We start from the raw sequence: 17,867 nt of genomic DNA, 5'->3' as shown, positions 1-17,867 counted from the left end.
ATTTTACGCAATGAAAATTGCTAACAAACCTCGCAATTTAATCATGCATGCAACCGGTTTTAAGCAAGAGATATTGCTAGTAGATTCGCTAAATCTCAACATGCATGCAATCCTCTTAACCAACTTTTAAGCGTTCTAATTTTACTTAAAATGCATAAATAAGCTATAATCCAAACGAATCACATCCCAAAAACACTAACTAGGAAGCCCAATGTAAATCATAGCGGAGACTTTAAATCAATTTTTTTTATTTAGCGTGCCTTGGTTTTTATCTTTTTAGCCCAAAGTAAACATGATCTCCTTGTTAGTGCAGTGGATCTAATGAAAGAGTTTCATGTTATAACAGCAAAAACCTCTTTCTACTCTTGTTGTGGACTACCTAGTGGATAAAATTGCATGTATATATTACAGATGGTTCAGCCATGTTAACTTATAAATCCTTGTTTTTGAAAGAACTAATATGCTCAAATTGTAATATCCTAATAGTACTAATAGTCTTGCGGTTGTAATAATTTAGGGATCGAATCCACAGAGACTCTAGATGCACAAAATAGACTTAATGATCTTTCAATTATGCTAAACAGAAATTGTAATTTAAATAGCAATGCAAAAACGAGTTTTAGAATTTCAGACATAATAAAAGCTAGGTCTAATGATCTAAGGAAATTGTGGAATATCAAATCAATCAATCAGGATTTAATCAATTAAACCCATTCTTGAACTATAAACAGAATGGCAAAGTAAATCAGTTCTCACTGCAAATATTATATAAATTCCAAAATCAGAAAATCAAATCTCTTTGCAAATTCTAATAATCAAGTCAGCCTTAAAGTTCAAGTTTAGTTTGTTCACAAAATTACAAAATTACAAAATCAAATCTCTTTGTAAAAATCAATTTTATTTATCTAAGGTTTTTGTCAGGAAAATCAATTATATTCTCATATGAATTTATTTTTCTATGTTATTAATTCTAGGTGATCAATCATGAATTAAACAGTGTAAACAACCAAAGATGAAGAACACAGAAGAATATGAATTCAGAGAAGCTTCCTAATCTAATAAACCATATAATCACTAATGAGAATCCTTAAACCTAATAACTGAATTACTCAGACATCAGTGCAAAAACACATATCAAAATCGAATAAATTGTATTAAGAAATAGAATAGAGAAGTAAGGGAGTTCGGAATCTCTCTCAACAGGGTTGAGTTCTGAATTGTCACTCCAAAAGCTCTCTGGATCTCTTTCCCTCAAAAGTTTGCAGGAAAATAAAGCTTGAGGGTTTCTAAGACCCTAAAATCCTATATATATCTCTAAAACACGACACAAGCTTAATATTACAAACAAGGAAAACTTTGGGGCAGCTTTGCAAAACTTCAGAACTTTAGAAACTCGGACTTGTCTTGATGTGCATAGTGCTTCGATCGATGCCAACAACCACATCGATCGATGTAGTCTTCTTAACTCGTTTCCAAACTTCACATCTTCAGTCTCAATGCTCGAATATGCTCCAAATCTTTCTATTTTGCTTCATTATGTTCACATCCGTGTCAATAGATACATGATCCTACAAAGACTCAAAAGCAACCTTAAAAACAAATCAAAAGACTCAAAAATTACACTTATATCATGATTAAAAATCGTAAAAACAAGACGAGATCAAGTAGATTACACTTATATCATGATTAAAAATCGTAAAAACAAGACGAGATCAAGTAGATTACACTTATATCATGATATATCAGGAACCTTTTCCCAAAAAGTAGATTACTTGAAAGACGAGATCAAGTCTTCTTTTCTAAAAGAGAGACAAACAATTCAAGTCACGTGGACAACTATAATTGCATAAATAGTTTTTGCTTGTGTTATTCGTCAGACGTATATGAGAGACTATAAACAAAAAAACGTTACATTGTTTATGTCTTAGGCTAGCAGAGAGAATATGAGGAGTTTAAAGTTAGGATCAACGTTCTTGTCGCTAAAGCATACAAACTGCTTGGTGATGGCTGGACAATGGAGGATTTTTCATCTCTGTCTGGTATTACCAATTATATCCATAATATTGTTTTTGGCCGACAATAAAGATAGAGAAACATACACTTGCAAGTGTTATTTTTTTTCGTGAAAAGAGATTTCGGTATTCTGTATGCAAACCTGAAACTAAAAGGACCCACGATAATATGCAACTTGAACTTTTGAGAGATTCTTATCCAAAATTGATAAGTTTAGTACATTTCCCTAATCTAACTTCACATATAAAAGATTATATATTATGTTTCTCTCGGATTTATCCTCGTTTATAAAATGCAAATAGAATATTATTAAATGGATCCACGAAATGAAGTAAGTTAATGAAAACAATACAAACCAAATGGAAATGAGAAGTGTTGTATTTGGATATACTATATGTATTATATTATGTTGTAAATATTGTAGCGACAAAATATATATATATATACCTTTTGCCTTTTGCCAAAAATTTCAAAAATTTTTGCCACGTCAGTCTGACTTGGATTTGACCCGAAAAGCATTGGACAACTTGTTATTTTATCCAATAAGGCAAAAACAATATTATTATTATTACGTGTAGTTTGGTGGTAGCATCAACAATATTACTTTAAGCTCCTCATAGTCTCCTGCTTCCATTAACTTATACCAATATTTGTTTCTATAAAGAGAAGCCCCACGCCATCCGCTTCCAAACGAGGAAACATATTTTTATTCGAAATGATTTTTTTTTTTAAATTGTGTAAACTATAAGGAAGTGAATTTTTTGATAATGAGATTATATTTAAAATAATCTTAGTTATAATCAGTTGTTATTTGTTGACCTTGTTAACTAAAAGAGAGAAAATATGACTTAAAACAGAATTAATCAAAAGGTTTAGATGTGAATAACCTGATAATTATTCTTGTTGGGGGCTTGGGTGTAATAACCTGATAATTAAATATCTTACAAAAGAAAAAAGAATTAAAAAAGAACATATGTTAAAATGAAAAGACTGCCCAATCGGATAAGAAGAAACTGTAAGGACTAAAGGAGAACTTGAATTGAAACCAAAAGAAGAAATTTAAAAAAAAAAAAAAAAACTAAATAAAGAAAAAACAACAAACTACAAAAATATGGAAAAAGATTTCTCAATCGAAGAAATCTCCGGTGACCATCATCGGTCTGCGGTGGATGGAACGACGGTGATGAATCGCAGTGCCTCCGAATGGGCATTCCATCGTTTCATTCAAGAATCCTCCGCCGCCGCAGCCGCAGGCGACGCTAATGCCGGAGAAACATCTGCGACGGCGTCTGGTGTTTCCGTCTCTTCTCCTCCGAATGTTCCGGTAGATTCAGAGGAATACAGAGCGTTTCTGAAGAGTAAACTCAATCTAGCTTGTGCTGCTGTCGCCAAGAAAAGGGTACAGCTCACGCTTCATTTTTAGTATCTTCAGAGTTTAGATAACTCACTTGAGCATTAAAAAAAATAATCAAATCTTTTGTTCTGTCGAATCGATCCACATGGTTTGGGATTAAGTTGATGAGTTCTTCCAAACTCAGAACACTAAGCTTGTTTTGTTCTTTTTGAATTGGGATATGGTTTGAGTTTATGAGCCTTATCTTCTCTCTCAAGTGATTTTGTGGTGTTATTATTGAAACTTGATAGGGATCTTTCATCAAGCCTCAGGATACTACTTCTGGTAGATCTGACGATGGAGGAGGAGCATATACAACTAATACATCAGAACAAGGCTCTCTAGCTTCTTCCAAAGGTTTTACTTACTATGCTCTCATGGTTTTTGAATTTGGTTACTCTCGTTTGCTTCTTATGTAGTTTTAGAAGCAATGACGTGAGTTGATTCTTGTACCTCTATGAGGAGCCTTTTTAAGATATGTTTTGTTTGTTTTCAAGATTCTTGTAAAAATGCTAACGGACTAAACTGTATGGTTTTTCTCATTTGTCAGTTTCACCAATGATGAGCAGTGCTATAACAAGTGGATCTGAGCTCTCTGGTGGTGAAGAAGAAGCTGATGGTGAAACTAATATGAACCCTACAAATGTTAAACGCGTCAAAAGGTAATATATTTACATCCTTTCTTGTCTTTAAACATCCACTGAGAAGACAAAATCTTGATTAGAACATAAACATCTGTTTGTTACAGGATGCTCTCTAACAGGGAATCAGCTAGACGGTCCAGAAAAAGAAAGCAAGCACACTTGAGTGAGCTAGAGACACAAGTATGTTAATCTCGCCGGCCTTCTTATTCTTTCTCCTTATACCTTATTTAGCTCACTTGTTACAATCTCCATCTCGTTTTAGGTTTCACAGCTGCGTGTAGAGAATTCAAAGCTCATGAAAGGTCTCACTGATGTAACTCAAACATTCAATGACGCAGCTGTAGAAAACAGAGTTTTGAAAGCCAATATCGAGACCTTACGTGCAAAGGTAATATCCATTTTCTTCTCTCTACGGAAACTCCGCTTATACAAGACTGTTGAAAACATGTTTATATTTTTTTAAAGGTGAAAATGGCTGAGGAGATAGTGAAGAGACTCACAGGTTTCAACCCAATGTTCCACACTATGCCTCAGATTGTAACAACTGTCTCCCTTCCTTCAGAGACATCAACTTCTCCAGATACAACAAGCAGCCATTTGACCGCGCCAGAGATCGTCAGCTCGGGCAACAAAAGCAAGGCTTTGATCGGGTGCAAGATGAACAGAACAGCTTCCATGCGTAGGGTTGAGAGCTTGGAACATTTGCAGAAACGTATTCGAAGCGTTGGGGATCAGTAGCTACTAAGAAGAATCTTGATTTGTAACATTATCAAGAGAGATATTGAGACAAAATGAAATGTTATATGTTTTGTAAAGAATTGTTTTCAGATTTTTTAACTACTCATTCTTCTTGTTTTAACCCATTTCTTCGTTGAGTGTTTGTGTTGAACTTCTAATTTTTTTTCATTTGCAAGTATATTACTTTGTAAATTTAGTTACCTTTTCTAATTTCTGTTAAGATTTATAAGAATATCCTACTAATAATAATATGGTACCATAAATAATAATAATATAACCTATGTGGTTAATACTTACATCACAACTTTTGATTAAGATATAACAAAAAAAAAAAATCTCGATAAGAGTATTATTATTATCAATTATGATATCATGGTTAATCAGATAAGAGAATATGCATGTATTCTTTAATTCAAATTTTAAATTATGTTGTTATTTATTTTCTTGGTTATAAATCTTATACGATTAATTTTAATCAAAGTTAAACATTTTTTTTTGATGAAATGTGTAATTTATATATAGTAAACGTGGCTATACATTGTGTGGGGAAGACTCAAACAGTTCAGCCAAAACAGAGCAGCCTAGAACGGAGGTTTACAAAGAAAGTAAAACTGAAACAGCTTAAGAACATATCATTGTTGCAGCTCGTCCCAGCGAACTTGCAGGCCATGAAGCTTCGATGTTGGTGGTATCTTTAGAGAAGTGATACGGTCGGTAATGGCTTTGGTAATAGTGCCAACCAAAACGGTTGTTGTGTGAAATCCTTGGCCATGATCCCGTTCATTACTCTCTATCCAAACCATGTAGGGAGTAGTTTGGAAAACCATACGGAGCAGTGTCATGTCTTTATAGCTGTAACGGTTTGAGCACAATGAAGCTAAGGTTCTTGACCAGTCCGGGCTGAGCTGGCGGCGTAGCAACCGATGGGTGAGCTCGGACCAGATGGTGAAAGAAAAAGGGCAAGCGAAAAATAGAATATCAAAGTTAAATATTCCATCTGCTATACAGATTAATTAAAATTTATAGCAGATTAAACATTTTACTTTGGTTAAAACTGAGCGTATAAGATTTAGAACCTACAAAAATAAATTTATCATAATTTGAACCAAAAAAATACATAAAATACTCACATTTGAATGAATTCACCAAAATTGTGGGAATATTGTCTTTAAAAGTGAAGAATCTTGACTTCGATATGCCACACATATTTGAAAGGCTTGAGGTCTTTTAATGGTAAGTAAGAAATGTGAACAACAAACATTTTTATTTAGTGAACTAATTTTGTTATTTATGTAAAAGATTATGAATCGTAACTAATATTTTTTTAAAATTTACAGGCATATAGAGTCGATTTTTAAAGTTTACAATCCATATAATATCTTGCTGATCAAGTAAATAACATATATCACTATTTATGAAGTAGTTATTAGTAAAACTATTTTCATCTCCTTTCTGAAATTAATCTAGTAATCTTCTACTATTAGATCAAATAGATGTCACTGTTTTGGAATATTCTTCCATTTGTGCTTAAAGATAAATTGTGAGTTATATGAATCATGACTTGGTTGTTTTTTTTGTAAAGATTTTTCGATAAGGTTTGAAGGTTTGTTCAATTTTAATGTAACTTGTTTTGCATAAGTTAAAAAAAAAATGAAGATGGGATTAAAATTTTATTGGAATTCTATTGATATATTGATGATTTTTTTTGGGGATATTTATTGATTTGGGTCTTTTTTGGACCAAATTTTTTAAATTAGGACTTCTTATCTAGACTCTCAAATATATGGTTTAGATAAAATTTCAGTTTTACCTTCTCTGTCTTTTCCTTCCTTTCTCTTCAGGACACAACAATAATATTTTTTTCTGTCGTCGTTGTTTCTTCGTTTCTTCTTCTGACCAAAACCATGGCTTCTCACCTTCCCATCAACACCATCTCCGCTACTTCCAACATCAATTATTTGGCCTCCAAAATACAAAACCCCTTTCAACCAAAATTATGGCTTCTCTGATTCAATAAATCCAAAACCATGGCTTCTCTGATCCATTAAACACAAAACGTCTCTCAATCTCTATTTTGTTTTGCATGAAGAAAGTTAAACCCTAAGGAGATACTATCTAGTGAACACAAGGGTTTCAAATCATAAATACTACACCAATCAAAATTCCTCTTCGATTTTTATGAACCAAATGAAGAAACAACCGAGAAGGAAGGAGATAATCGGACCTCACCATTCACATCGGTTGGTAGGCGGGAGAGAAAAAGTCGTGAAATAGAGAGAATTGTTTACAAAGGTAATTTTGTCTTTTTATAAATATTAAAATGTCTAATTCTGTGAGTCTTGGACGATTAGTCCTAAACTCATAATAATCTAAGAAAAAACCTTAATTCTGTAATTGATCCTTTCTTTTTGCCATCTTTTTAATCCATTACACACGATATTTGTAATGTAATCCCATTATCTATTGGTCTTTGTTTTCTTTTTTTTCAATTCGATTTATTGAATGGTTGTTATCATATAATTAGGGATGTCAAGTTGGGTAAACCAACCCAAACCAACCCAAACCAACCCATAACCATAGAGATTTAGTATTTAATGGATAATGAGTCAACTCAACTCATTAAGCAAATGGTTTGGATCAACCCACAACTCATTTAGCTCAATGGATTAATGGGTTAAATGAGTTGATCCATTTTATATCATAATCAGAAATTTAGACCTTGTGTAATTTTATAAAGTCATCAAAGCTTGTGTAATTTTACACATAAACTGTTAATGATAAACATGATAAATGTCTCTAATTATTCAAATTTTGACAACCAGAAATTTTAAACAATAATAATCCAGAAAACAACACCACCAACTTCCTTAATCTTCTTCTAAGCTGTCTTCTAAGCTGTCTTCCTTAATCTCATGATTGGTTCCACTCAGTCGTTAATAATACCTGCAACAAGAACAAAAGAACTCCATATATTAGCCCTAAATCTATAATCTTGAGGTACTTTAAACTAATCACATTGTCACTCTCGACTCGATCCAAGACCAAAACTTCAAGAACGGGATAGCTTGACGTATAATCAGCTTGAAGTATAATCAAAAAACCAAATTAGAGACAAAACAACGATACTTTAGCTTTCAATCTATATAAGCAAGAAGAAGACAAATGGCAGCATCTTAAGAATCTCACAAGTAACATATGGAAAAAATCAGCACCATATAAGCTCACTTATGTACCTCTCTAAAGAATGTTATAGGCTGTTGACCATCTTAAGAATCTCACAAGCACCTAATAGAAACTAATCCATATACCAAAACCCAGTTCACATAATCTCACCAAACAAAAAGAGGGATAACTGCGAGAGATAATTGAGAGATCAAATATCAATACATTCACATGATATGTAACTTTCACCTATGAATGATGGCGGTTTTAGACTCTGGTCCTGTAGGGCAGGAAGTATCCACAGAATTTGGATCCGATCGAATAAGAACTGTCTCGTCATTGTCATCTACAATTTATAAGAGAAAATTTAAGTTATTTAAACTAATCCAAGTAAAGCAAACTAATAAAATATAGTATTTCTTACCTTCATCATCCACCTTGTAACCATGTATCCAAGAACGGGTACATAACAGAGCCTGGACATTGCTTGGAAGAAGACGGCTCCTGTATTTGCTAATCAAATGAGCTCCAATACTAAAGATAGACTCAGCAGCTATGGTGGTTATGGGAATGCTAAGAATGTCCATGGCCATGTAGGTTAAGGCACCAAAACGATGTTTGTTTTCCCTCCAATAATGCAACACATTTACATGAGGATGACTTTTCATCTCTAACTTTGGTTCCTCTAAATACATACGCAAAGCTGACTTGCTTTCTTCAATATAATCTGGGACATCATCCAAATCAAACAAATCCTATTTCATTACAATTTAAACACATTAGAAACTTAAACGGTTAAATCATGTATCATTACAATTCAAATAAATCAAACAAACTTAAACTTACAAGTACTGAAACTTACATCTTGTACGTCTAAGCTTCCTCGACCTCTTTTAGGAACATAAGAATCTGATCTTGCAGAACTCACAACTGGAGTCAGAGGAAAACTTTTTCGATATTCTTCAAAGAGTTTATAAAGCTCACTCTCAAGGTGATCAATCTTTGCTTGTGAACTAAATGGATCAAGTTCATCATAACAGCGCTTCAAAAGTCTAAATTTCATTCTAAGATCTAGAATAGCTCCCAAAGCAATTATAACATTGTACTGCTCCCAATATTTATCATAGTTCATGATTAGAGAGATGATATATAAGATGAGGCTGAAATATGATAAATATTGGGAGCAGTACAGTGTTATACTTGCATTGGGAGTTGTTCTAGATCCTAGAATGAAATTTAGAATTTTGAAGCGTTGTTATGATGAACTTGATCCATTTAGTTCACAAGCAAAGATTGATCACCTTGAGAGTGAGCTTTATAAACTCTTTGAAGAATATCGAGAAAATTTTCCTCTGACTCTAGTTGTGAGTTCTGCAAGATCAGATTCTTATGTTCGTAAAAGAGGTCGAGGAAGCTTAGACGTACAAGATGTAAGTTTTAGTACTTGTAAGTTTAAGTTTGTTTGATTTGTTTGAATTGTAATGATACATGGTTTAACCGTTTAAGTTTCTAAAGTGTTTAAATTGTAATGAAACAGGATTTGTATGATTTGGATGATGTCCCAGATTATATTGAAGAAGGCAAGTCAGCTTTGCATATGTATTTAGAGGAACCAAAGTTAGAGATGAAAAGTCATCCTCATTTAAATGTGTTGCATTATTGGAGAGAGAACAGACATCGTTTTGGTGCCTTAACCTACATAGCCATGGACATTCTTAGCATTCCCGTAACCACCGTAGCTGCTGAGTCTTCCTTTAGTATTGGAGCTCATTTGATTAGCAAATACAGGAGCCGTCTTCTTCCAAGCAATGTCCAAGCTCTGTTATGTACCCGTTCTTGGATACATGGTTACAAGGTGGATGGTGAAGGTAAGAAATATTATAGTTTATCATTTTGCTTTACTTGGATTAGTTTAAATTACTTAAATTTTCTCTTATAAATTGTAGATGGCAATGGCGAGACAGTTCTTACTCGATCGGATCCAAATTCTTTGGATACTTCCTGCCCTACAGGACCAGAGACTTAAAACCGCAACCATTCATAGGTAAAAGTTTCATATCATGTGAATGTATTGATATTTGATCTCTCAGTTATCTCTCTTTTTGTTTGGTGAGATTATGTGAACTGGGTTTTGGTATATGGATTAGTTTCGGTTAGGTGCTTTTGAGATTCTTAAGATGGTCAACAGCCTATAACATTCTTCAGAGAGGTACATAAGTGAGCTTATATGGTGTTGATTTGTTCCATATGTTACTTGTGAGATTCTTAAGATGCTGCCATTTGTCCTCTTCTTGCATATATAGATTGAAAGCTAAATTATCGTTGTTTTGTCCCTGATTTGGGTTTTTGATTATACTTCAAGCTGATTATACGTCAAGCTGTCCTGTTCTTGAAGTTTTGGTCTTGGATCGAGTCAAGAGTGACAATGTGATTAGTTTAAAGTACCTCAAGACTATAGATTGGAGGGCTTATATATGGAGTTCTTTTGTTCTTGTTGCAAGTATTATTAAGTCGACTGAGTGGAACCAATCATGAAATTAAAGAAGATAGCTTAGAAGAAGATTAAGGAAGTTGGTAGTGTTGTTTTCTAGATTATTATTGTCTAAAATTTCTGGTTTTCAAAATTTGAATAATTAGAGACGTATATGATGTTTATCATTAACAATTTATGTATAAAATTACACAAGCTTTGATGACTTTATAAAATTACACAAGGTCTAAATTTCTGATTATGATATAAAATTGATCAACTCATTAAACCCATTAATCCATTGAACTAAATGAGTTGTGGGTTGATCCAAACCGTTTGCTTAATGACTTGAGTTGACTATCCATTAAATACTAAATCTATATGGTTATGCGTTGGTTTGATTTGTTTAACATGATATGATATTCATTAAAATATTATAAATAAAAATTCGGAAGATAATATAAATATATTATACTATTATTATGTATATCTTTACTTTACCTTCAAAATTATTTCATTTTAAATGATTTTTTTATTTACACATTTTAAATTTTAATAATGTGGACTAAGACAGATTAACAATAATTTCTACTAATATTTCATTTTATATGAAAAACAAATATTTTATTTTATTTTAGCTGGGAAACTATAGAATTCAGGATTGCATTGGATAAAAGCACAAAAAAAAAAAAAACAGATAGCTTTAGAACCAGAAGAACAATAAAAAAAAATCAGTAGCAGCAATGGCGACATCTGTTGCGACTCTATCTTCTCCTCCACCAGTATCTCTACCTCTCTCATCATCTCGCTCTTCCTTCTTCTCCAATTGCTTCACAGTGCCGACCCGACAAAACTACCGTTCTTTGGTGGCGATTCGACGCAGAATCCGACCGGAACAGACGAGAAAGCCACTGACTTGTAATGCCCTGTTTGGTCTCGGTGTGCCTGAGCTCGCTGTGATTGCTGGCGTCGCTGCCTTGCTTTTTGGACCTAAGAAGCTTCCTGAGATTGGCAAGAGTATTGGTAAAACCGTCAAAAGCTTTCAACAGGTTTGTTTTGTATGCAAATCTTAAGAGTTTTCTTATTGCCAATTACTGTGGAAAGCTTGTTGATTATTGTTGAAATTGATGTGTGTTTTGGGAATTTTATGCTACAAGTGCTTAGTTATTGTATGAGTTGTGTGTCTGGATTTGTGAGGATGATAAAAAAAGAAGACTCAACATTTTTATGAGATTCTAGTGACAAGTCATGTAAAAAGCTTGTAGTTTGTTGTTGGATTGTGTTTTTGGGCATTTCTATGTTTCAAGTGCTTACTTCTGTCTGGATTTGTGTGGAATTGATAAGAATACTCAGAAAAATTGGGAATATAACTTCACTGTATATTGTATATATCAAGAATAAAACATTCCTTCGCATATAAGCATTGAGTTCATTGATAACTTTTTTTTTTTTTTTTTGGGCAAAGAGTTCATTGATAACTTTATACTCTGGAGTTTTCTTGTGAAAAGGCATGTGGAAAAGCTTCTCATGATTAAAAGGTCTTAGGAAGGAATGTGTTTTTGGGACTTTACTATTTCAAGTGCTTAATCGATAAGAACACTAAGAAAGAATGGAAACAACTTTGCTATATAGAAAATTATTTTGCTTTTAAACAATAAGTTTATTGATAACTTTGCTGTATAGTACAGATGTAAACATGCTGTTATGTTTGGTTAATACTTTCCAAATATCCAATCACAAGGGTTGCTTGTGATTTTGTTTTCTGATATATATAGCTTCTTGTTGTATGATTTTAGTGTTCCTTTTATCATTTTACTTGCATTGATGAAGCATTGTGCGTGTTTTGAATAATGCAGGCTGCAAAAGAGTTCGAGTCTGAGCTTAAGACGGAACCTGAAGATTCTGTTACAGATTCATCTCCAGTAGCAATGAGTAACAAAGAAGAGGAGAAGAAAACTGAGATTTCTTCCAGCTCAAAAGAGAATGTATGAAGATGAGAGACTTTAGTGTTCCCTGTAGCTTACAACAATTTTATGTCATGAGTTTTAGATCAAATACTCTTTTTAAGAAACGAAACAGCCTTCCGATGAAAAGTGTAATCAGTTTGTGTTTGAATCCATAACTCTCTTTAAGTGAAAGCAAATCATTTGCAGAACCTATAAAATAAGTTCATGATGCACATTAAGTCAGAGACCAAGGAAATACAGATAACTCAATAGACTGTGTCAAATTAAGACAAAACAGAATACAAAATTCCTCTCTAAGTTCATGTTTCTGGATTATACAATTAAGTTTAGAACCCGAATCACTGAAGCACAAGACTAATTGTCTATCACTCATTTGTTCACTGAACAAGCTTCCGTCTCTTCATCCTCTCTAGTGCACCTAGTTTCTCGGCTGCACCGTCTTCTCCATCTTCTTCACCATCTCCGTCTCTCTTTCTGGCGAGCCCTCCAAAAACAGCAGCAGGGACTTCTTTCTGTGCGATCTCCACTTGGTCTTCCCCATCAGACTCATCATCACTCTCATCGGGAAGCTCGATGTCTTCTCCATTCCCAGTCACTGGTTTCCCCGCATTCTCGCCAGACTGTGAGATGACTCCTGCGCTGACAAACCCAACTCTTCTTCCGCCATCCTTCATTGCCTCTGTGTTGGTACTCGTTGTATTCAAAAGCTGCCTCTCTAGAGCTGCCATTTCGTCATCCTGTAAGCCTGCTTTCTTCAGCTCGTCTTTTGCCTCGTCCACATCTACCATCTTGTCCTTTTGCATCATGTTCTCTGGTAGAATGAAATGAGTCTGAAACAAAACGATCAAATATATAGTCAGTTTGCAACTCCAAGTCAATAACTACAGTAAATGGATTCTCAGAGTTGACAAAAAAGTGTTGCTTCTCTGAGAGCTGGAAGAAAATGGAGACTCATGCAAACACACCTCAAAGTATTATGCTTTACCCACCAGGGATCAAAGAGACTAACCTGACTGTAGCTTGCGGAAACACTTCGTTTGATACGGAGCATTTCTCTGTAGGTATCCTCATTTCCGTGCTGGACCTCGAATTCATGCCACTTGTTCCAGAACTCAGGGTCGGACCTTGGGTCTGCAAACTGAGAGGCATACTTGTAGAGTGCACGAGCACGATCAATTTCTCCCAAGCTTCTCTCCAGCTCTGCAAATTTTATGCACATGATCTTCACATCCTTGTGAGGAAGCCCAGATTCAATTGCTTGCTCATATATCTCCCTTGTTCTAGGAACACCAAATATCTCTGCGGCACGAGAAATGTATATCTCATACATCTCCAGCTTCTGACCTTCTGGAACCTTTTTGGTTGCTTCCTCATAAACCTTCATGGCTCGCTTGGCCAAACCATAATCCTCTTCTAGCTTAGCATACTGAAGGTATAAGGTCCTGACAGCATCAGATGGAGCCTGAAAGAAAGATAAATCACAGGTTAGATCACACACAATATCACCACATCAATAGACAAGCAGTTAACTTAGGTGCTTGTTTGATCAGATATGTGGTCAGACAAAACAAAAACCAGCCAGCATGGATAAAAGGATAGATGAGCTTACCATTGAAACAGCATGTTCAAACAGCTCTCTAGCCCGCTCCAGCTTTGTCTTGCCGTATCTTTTGACAAACTTTGTAAGATAGGTTACCCATATGTCTTTCACATGAGGATACTTGAATATCTTGACACCTCTTTCATACACCTTGAACGCATCTTCAAAGTACTTATTTTCCTCAAGAAGGAAAGCATAATTCAATATAATCTGAGGCGTAGCAATTCTCAAATCCAATATTTTCTCATAGACTGCTCTTGTCGATTCTAAAGTCCCCAGACTTTCCTCTAAATCAACATAAAAGGACCAAAGCCTCAAGGATCTATGCAGCTTCATCTGGACAGGTTCATTGCCATCAGCGGCAACTCTCCGCCTGACTTCTACTGTAGGTACAGCTGTAGCACGCCTCATCAGCTCTAATGCTCCTTTGAAATTCTTGTGTCTCAGCTCCAACTCAGCCCACTCACACCACACACTGGCGAGATGATCTACGTTTTTGTAGTTTACCTGGACTGCTTTGTCAAAAATCACTCTTGTATTGACCAGGTCTTTGTGGTCTTCATACAACTTGGCAAACGCAACCCACAACGTGTGAGGCTTCCCAACAGCTTTCATAGGATCCACAGTCCTCACTGCTTCTGTGTATGTGAGAATCTGCTTTGCTGCGTTTCCCTCAAATATTCTGACTCTGCGATGCCATTGCTCAACATTGTGTGGATTTTGCCTAAGGAGCACACTGTTTGCTAGTGCAGGTCTTCTGTTCATCAGTTCTTCCAAGCGAGCTAATCTAAGATCAACATCGTTATCATCATTCAACCAAAACCCATTCAGTATCTTCCTCTGCAGCTCTTTCACCGACAGATTAAAATTGAGACGGACATCCTCATCATCGTCCTCTACGCCATTCTCTTCATTGTCATCTTCTTCATCACTTGAACTCATCATCTCCATCCTTTTCGCAACAGTACTTTCCTCAAATCTAGAATAAACATCGAATATAACACTGAAATCTCTCACAGTAACCACTTTCATCATACCTTCCTCATAGATATCCCTAGCTTTCTCAAGCAAATTCTTCCTAATGTAATAATCCGCAAGAGAAGTCCACAGCATTCCCACTTCATCGGTGAACTTCCTAATACCTCCTCTAATGATAGCATCAACATTAAGACCCGAAATGACATTGGCATGGTGCACAAGAAGCTCACACAACTCCATCCACAGTTTATGCTTGGTCTTCCCTTTGATAGAATAAAACTTGTCATCATTCAACACAGAGGCCAATCTCTCAGCTGATTCTTGCCAACGCTCTGATTTGACAAGAAACTCGATAAACTCCTCAATATGACTAGGATCATACATAAGATACCTCCTATAAACCCGAAGCGAAGTCTCGATAGGAATCCCATCCTGACTCACAAACACAAGATACGGTTCCCAGATCCTATCATGTTGCGTAACAGGTAACGCACAGAGCGCACGGTCGAAATTTCTCCTAGTACGAGTAATCAGTCTCTGAACAGTAAGAGTCTGAAGATACATAACCCAGATCCTAGGCATCTTATGCATAGTAACAAGAGCTCTTTCAAAAGTATTGTTGAGAGAATCATACTGAAGATGAGTAACAGGCAAATTCCTAACGATATCGAGCCGTTCTCTAAGATAAGCATACCACAACTTATAGCTCCCAGGAAGAGCTTTCAAAGCTCTCTCGTAGATAATGAAACGCTTCTTGAACGGCGACTCAGCTTTAGCAATCAGATACCTCCACCACAGCTTCAAACTGAACGGATTCCTCAGAATCTCTTCCTCGTACACAAGATCCTCCTGAGAAGGATACAAATCTTTCGAAATCGCCATTGGATACCAAATCACGATTTGAGGCGTGAAGATGTTTTTTAGGGTTGGGAAAGGAGAAATAAGGATAGTGTGTTTTTTCGTGATGATCAAAACTAAGGGAAAAAATATGTGACGGCGGATTTAGGGTTGCAGATCTCGGTTTTGAGAGGTTGAAGACAAGGACATATTCGACATTTAGTATTTTATTAAGGCTTTGAATGATTGTACCGTATGGTGTAAACTGGATAATGCATATCAATATTTTGGTATGCAAAACATTGGACTATGGTATGGAGCAATTAGTATAGAGTTTATATTAGTATGGAGCTTTTGAGGAGCAGAATGAAAAATGCAGACCAAAATGCAGACCAATAGTGAATTTACTATGGTATGGAGTTGTACGCTCAAATGCATACTAGTATGGAGATTTTTAGTATGCAACAATGCATACTGGTATGCAATGATGAATGGTAAATTAAATGCAGACTAGTCCAATTTTAGTCTGCTTTAGAGCATATTGTACAACCATTCAAAGCCTAAATCGGAATTGTTAAAAAAAAGGCAAAATAAGGTCGGTCAAAAATCGTAATTGGGTCAAGGAGATACAAAATCTGATTTGTGACTACGTTTAAACGAGGCAGTTAAAAAATTATGAGTAGTTGTAAAAGAGATGATTAAAAAGAAAGCGGTTAGTAATAATGGATAGAAAATATGGTATAGTATAAGAGAGTGGTTGAGTATTTAGGTTGATTGGTAACATTATAACGGTGGAATAGTACGAATTATATTAAATTATGAAAAGTTGAAAATTAATTGAATTCAATAATAAAAATATGGAAGATAAAAATTTTGTAACATGAAAAATTAATAAACCAATAAATTATAATGAAACCTAAAAAGTATAGTTACAATATGAATATCATATATATATATATATATAAGTTTTAAGGTAGAAATTATGAACGCTTAACATACTGAAATTTGTTAAATTTTGGTTATATAGTATATAATTTAAATTAAAATGCATTTTTTAAAAATAAAAATACAACTATTCAAGTAGCTATTGAAATAGCAAAAATTACAAATATTTATATTGTAATGTACATTAAAATTTAAAGTTTATAGACAAATTAAATATTTAATAATAATAACCAAAAGACATATTAAAATAATACAAAATAGGTTACTATACAACCACCAAAAACAAACGTACCATATAGAAGGAAGTTTGCAATCACTCTTTCAACCACCCAAAATCTATGTTAAACACTCATTCTAATCACTAAACCCAACCACTCTTATGAACCGCTTGTTTCAATTGACATTTTGATTGGTAGTTACTGGAACGGTTCGTTTCCAACCACCGCGTTTAAATGCAACCAATCAAACCCACAACATACAGATTAGAACCACACTAGACTATGCTATAAAGACGTCCAAGTACATATATAGTATATTAGAGTATTTACAGATAAAAACCTCTCTATAAATTAATATTTTTAAAATTCATATTCGCTATAAATTAAGAGAAATACTCTAAAATAGCACTAAAACAAGTCTTTTTCCAAACTTAGCACACATTCCATAATTTTCCAAAAATAGCACTATTTAACCAATTAAAATATTTAAAATTAATTTTTAGAATTTTATTTTTTAGGTTTGGGTTCTCAATTTCACATTCATGGTATAATTTTAGAGGTAGGGTTTAGTATTTTGAATTTAGGATTTAATTTTAATAGATTAATCGGTGCTATTTTTGGAATTTTAGAGATGTTGTGTTAATTTTGGAAAAAAAACTTATTTTTGTGTTATTTTTGAGAATCTCCCATAAATTAATAAAGTTTTTGGTTCTAAGATGGACCAGTGTAAAAAATAACATAATTTGATAAAATAAAGATAATAGGTTTTTTAAAATTCATATGTAAAAATATGGTCTTATCAATATCATAAATTAATAATTATATAAACTATATATATATATACAAAAAATTTGTAAATTATTACTCTATTTGTTGTTTGCCTATTTTTAAGTTTTCATTTT

The 17,867-nt window shown here is 34.2% G+C and overlaps 3 protein-coding genes across 3 annotated transcripts; 2 read left to right on the top strand and 1 right to left on the bottom strand.

The window, feature by feature from the left end:
• Positions 1–2,986: 2,986 nt before the first annotated feature.
• On the top strand, positions 2,987–4,980 carry LOC104707125 (basic leucine zipper 63). Its single transcript, XM_010423403.3, has 6 exons — positions 2,987–3,412; positions 3,658–3,763; positions 3,957–4,068; positions 4,155–4,230; positions 4,313–4,438; positions 4,516–4,980. The coding sequence occupies exons 1-6, from the start codon at positions 3,125–3,127 to the stop codon at positions 4,786–4,788; spliced, it is 981 nt and encodes a 326-aa protein (XP_010421705.1). The 5' UTR covers positions 2,987–3,124; the 3' UTR covers positions 4,789–4,980.
• A 6,076-nt stretch (positions 4,981–11,056) lies between these two features.
• LOC104707124 (sec-independent protein translocase protein TATA, chloroplastic) lies at positions 11,057–12,584 on the top strand. Its single transcript, XM_010423401.3, has 2 exons — positions 11,057–11,469; positions 12,277–12,584. Exons 1-2 carry the CDS (start codon positions 11,164–11,166, stop codon positions 12,409–12,411), a joined length of 441 nt encoding a protein of 146 aa, XP_010421703.1. The 5' UTR covers positions 11,057–11,163; the 3' UTR covers positions 12,412–12,584.
• On the bottom strand, positions 12,548–16,228 carry LOC104707123 (uncharacterized). Its single transcript, XM_010423400.3, has 3 exons — positions 13,997–16,228; positions 13,397–13,849; positions 12,548–13,217 (listed from the first exon to the last, which is right to left on the bottom strand). The coding sequence occupies exons 1-3, from the start codon at positions 15,845–15,847 to the stop codon at positions 12,765–12,767; spliced, it is 2,757 nt and encodes a 918-aa protein (XP_010421702.1). The 5' UTR covers positions 15,848–16,228; the 3' UTR covers positions 12,548–12,764.
• Between the last annotated feature and the right edge of the window lie 1,639 nt (positions 16,229–17,867).

The sequence above is a fragment of the Camelina sativa genome, chromosome 8 (genome assembly GCF_030686135.1).
Source record: "Camelina sativa cultivar CO46 ecotype springtype chromosome 8, ASM3068613v1".
Classification (NCBI taxonomy): domain Eukaryota; kingdom Viridiplantae; phylum Streptophyta; class Magnoliopsida; order Brassicales; family Brassicaceae; genus Camelina; species Camelina sativa.
Note: the sequence above shows the minus strand (reverse complement) of the source record. Positions and strands in the feature narration are given on the sequence as shown.